Below are 1,953 nucleotides of genomic sequence, written 5' to 3' on the forward strand. Positions count from 1 at the left end.
TTAAGTGAGGTAAATATGTGTAAATATGCTAAAAACAGGACCTGACTCACAATAAACATTCAGTAATGATGACTGCCAATTTTTTGGTGTACAGATAAATACACTATTTCCTCTGTGTTTCCAGATTTTAAAAGAGATTCTGTAGTGAATTTATTGTGCTTTTCTCAGATTAANCTGTGCAATCCCCACTCAAACACTCAGCCAACGAGAAACCCTGCACTCTCAGATGAGCCCTCAGTACTGGGAGATGGGCAGCAGCTTAGAGCAAATGAGGTGTTAATGCAAAGAAAGGACATCATGGCACGGATTGCTGAGCTGACACTGCAGAATTCAGCTATCAAGGCACATCTGAATAATATTATTGGGCCATGGGGTGAGCAAGGGGATGGACTTCGGGAGTTAAACCAACAGGAGACAAGTCATACTGGTGACATGACTGCTGTGAGTACCAGTTAAGGATTGACTGGGGTCATATAGGAATTTAAGTACATTGCTGGAGCGTCTTAAGGGACTTCTTTCCCGAAGTGATCCTGGGTAATCTTTGAGGCTGCTACTGGATGGCTTATTTTTTGTCTTGTCCTCATCACAAAATAAGCAGAAGTTATTTGTCAGTTTGTATCTCAAAATAAAACAGGACAACATAAAATAAAGAGTGAGGAATGAAGGAGAAAATAGGACAAAGATAAAATGTGTAGGAAAGCTAAAATTAAGCTAGGAATGAAGTTTTAAGTATGACATGTAGAATTACTATGACTTGAAAATTTGCTGCAGAACTACATTTTATTTTTTATTTATTTTTTAAAAGATTTTATTGCGGAATTGGGGGAGGGGAACAGTATTGGGGAATTGGGGGAGGGGATCAGCCAAGTTGTTGTTCTTCAGTCTGCGTCGTGGCGGGTGCCAGTTGCATTCTGGCTTCCTGTTGGCAGCTTGTGGCCTCTAAGCTCAAGGTGCTGTGTTCAATCTTAGTTGCGTGTGGGCGTAGCCACCATCCCATGCGGGAGTTGAACCCTCAGCCTCGTTAAGAGCACACGCTCTATCCACTGAGCCATCCGGGCGGCAGCTTAGCTCAAGGCGCCAAGTTCAGTCTTAGCTGCGGGTGGACGTAGCACACCATCGAACAGTCAATCTTGTTGTTACACCAGCTGAGCCACCCTGCCACCTGTTGGCAGCTCAGCAACAGCTCAGCTCAGGTGCAGCATCACTGGCCCATGTGGGAATTGAACCAGTGGCCCTGTTGCTCAGAGCTCCCGCTGTTAAGCTAACTCTTAACCAACCGAGCCACTCGGCCGGCCCCAGCTACACAACTACATTTTAATTGAAAACATTTTTACTCGTAAGGGGGCTCATAAAAAAAGAGAATTATGTGTTGTTGGCCCTCAACTCATAAGTAGTTAATTTTTTAGGACACAGAATGTATTTTCCTATAGAAATGATTTTAAAGGATTCTTAAAGTCATAATTTAATGTACATACGAATTACCTGGGAATCTTGCTAAAATACAGTTTCTGATTGAGTGGGCCTGAGGTAGGACCTGCGCATGTCTAGTAAGTTCCCCAATGTTGCTAGTCTGAGTATTACATTTTGAGTAGCAAAAGTTTGCATATTATAGTATAGGAATTGTGTAGGTTAAGTAAACTGTGGGCTAACCTGGTAACTTAAGCCTTCATTTCCTTGTTTGTGGGATGAAAAGGGATCCTAAATTGCGACGTGAGTATTTCTAACCCAGTGATGGGAGAGACTTCCTTTCATTTCTTAGTGCGCCACAGTGGCTCCTGCCAAGGTTGTGATAGCGGACAGGACAGTGTTTTAGCAGTCGGGAGGGGCTGACAGCATCATGGATCAGGGATCCCAGGGGTGCTTGCTTCCATAAGGGCCTTACCAAGGGTGGATCCAGGGCTTCCATGAGGAAGGATAGGAGATTGGGGATAGTAAGGTTAGGGGATACGGGCC

General features: G+C 44.0%; 1 protein-coding gene across 1 annotated transcript in view; it reads left to right on the top strand.

Moving 5' to 3' along the window:
* Nucleotides 1-297: 297 nt before the first annotated feature.
* CFAP44 (cilia and flagella associated protein 44) overlaps nt 298-1,953 on the top strand; it is a 135,681-nt gene continuing 134,025 nt past the window's right edge. Inside the window, exon 1 of the mRNA XM_019652227.1 lies at nt 298-445. Coding sequence (XP_019507772.1) covers nt 298-445 — 148 coding nt within the window. The remainder of the gene's footprint in view (nt 446-1,953) is intronic.

Source organism: Hipposideros armiger, unplaced genomic scaffold (genome assembly GCF_001890085.2).
Source record: "Hipposideros armiger isolate ML-2016 unplaced genomic scaffold, ASM189008v1 scaffold_176, whole genome shotgun sequence".
NCBI classification, from domain to species: Eukaryota; Metazoa; Chordata; class Mammalia; order Chiroptera; family Hipposideridae; genus Hipposideros; species Hipposideros armiger.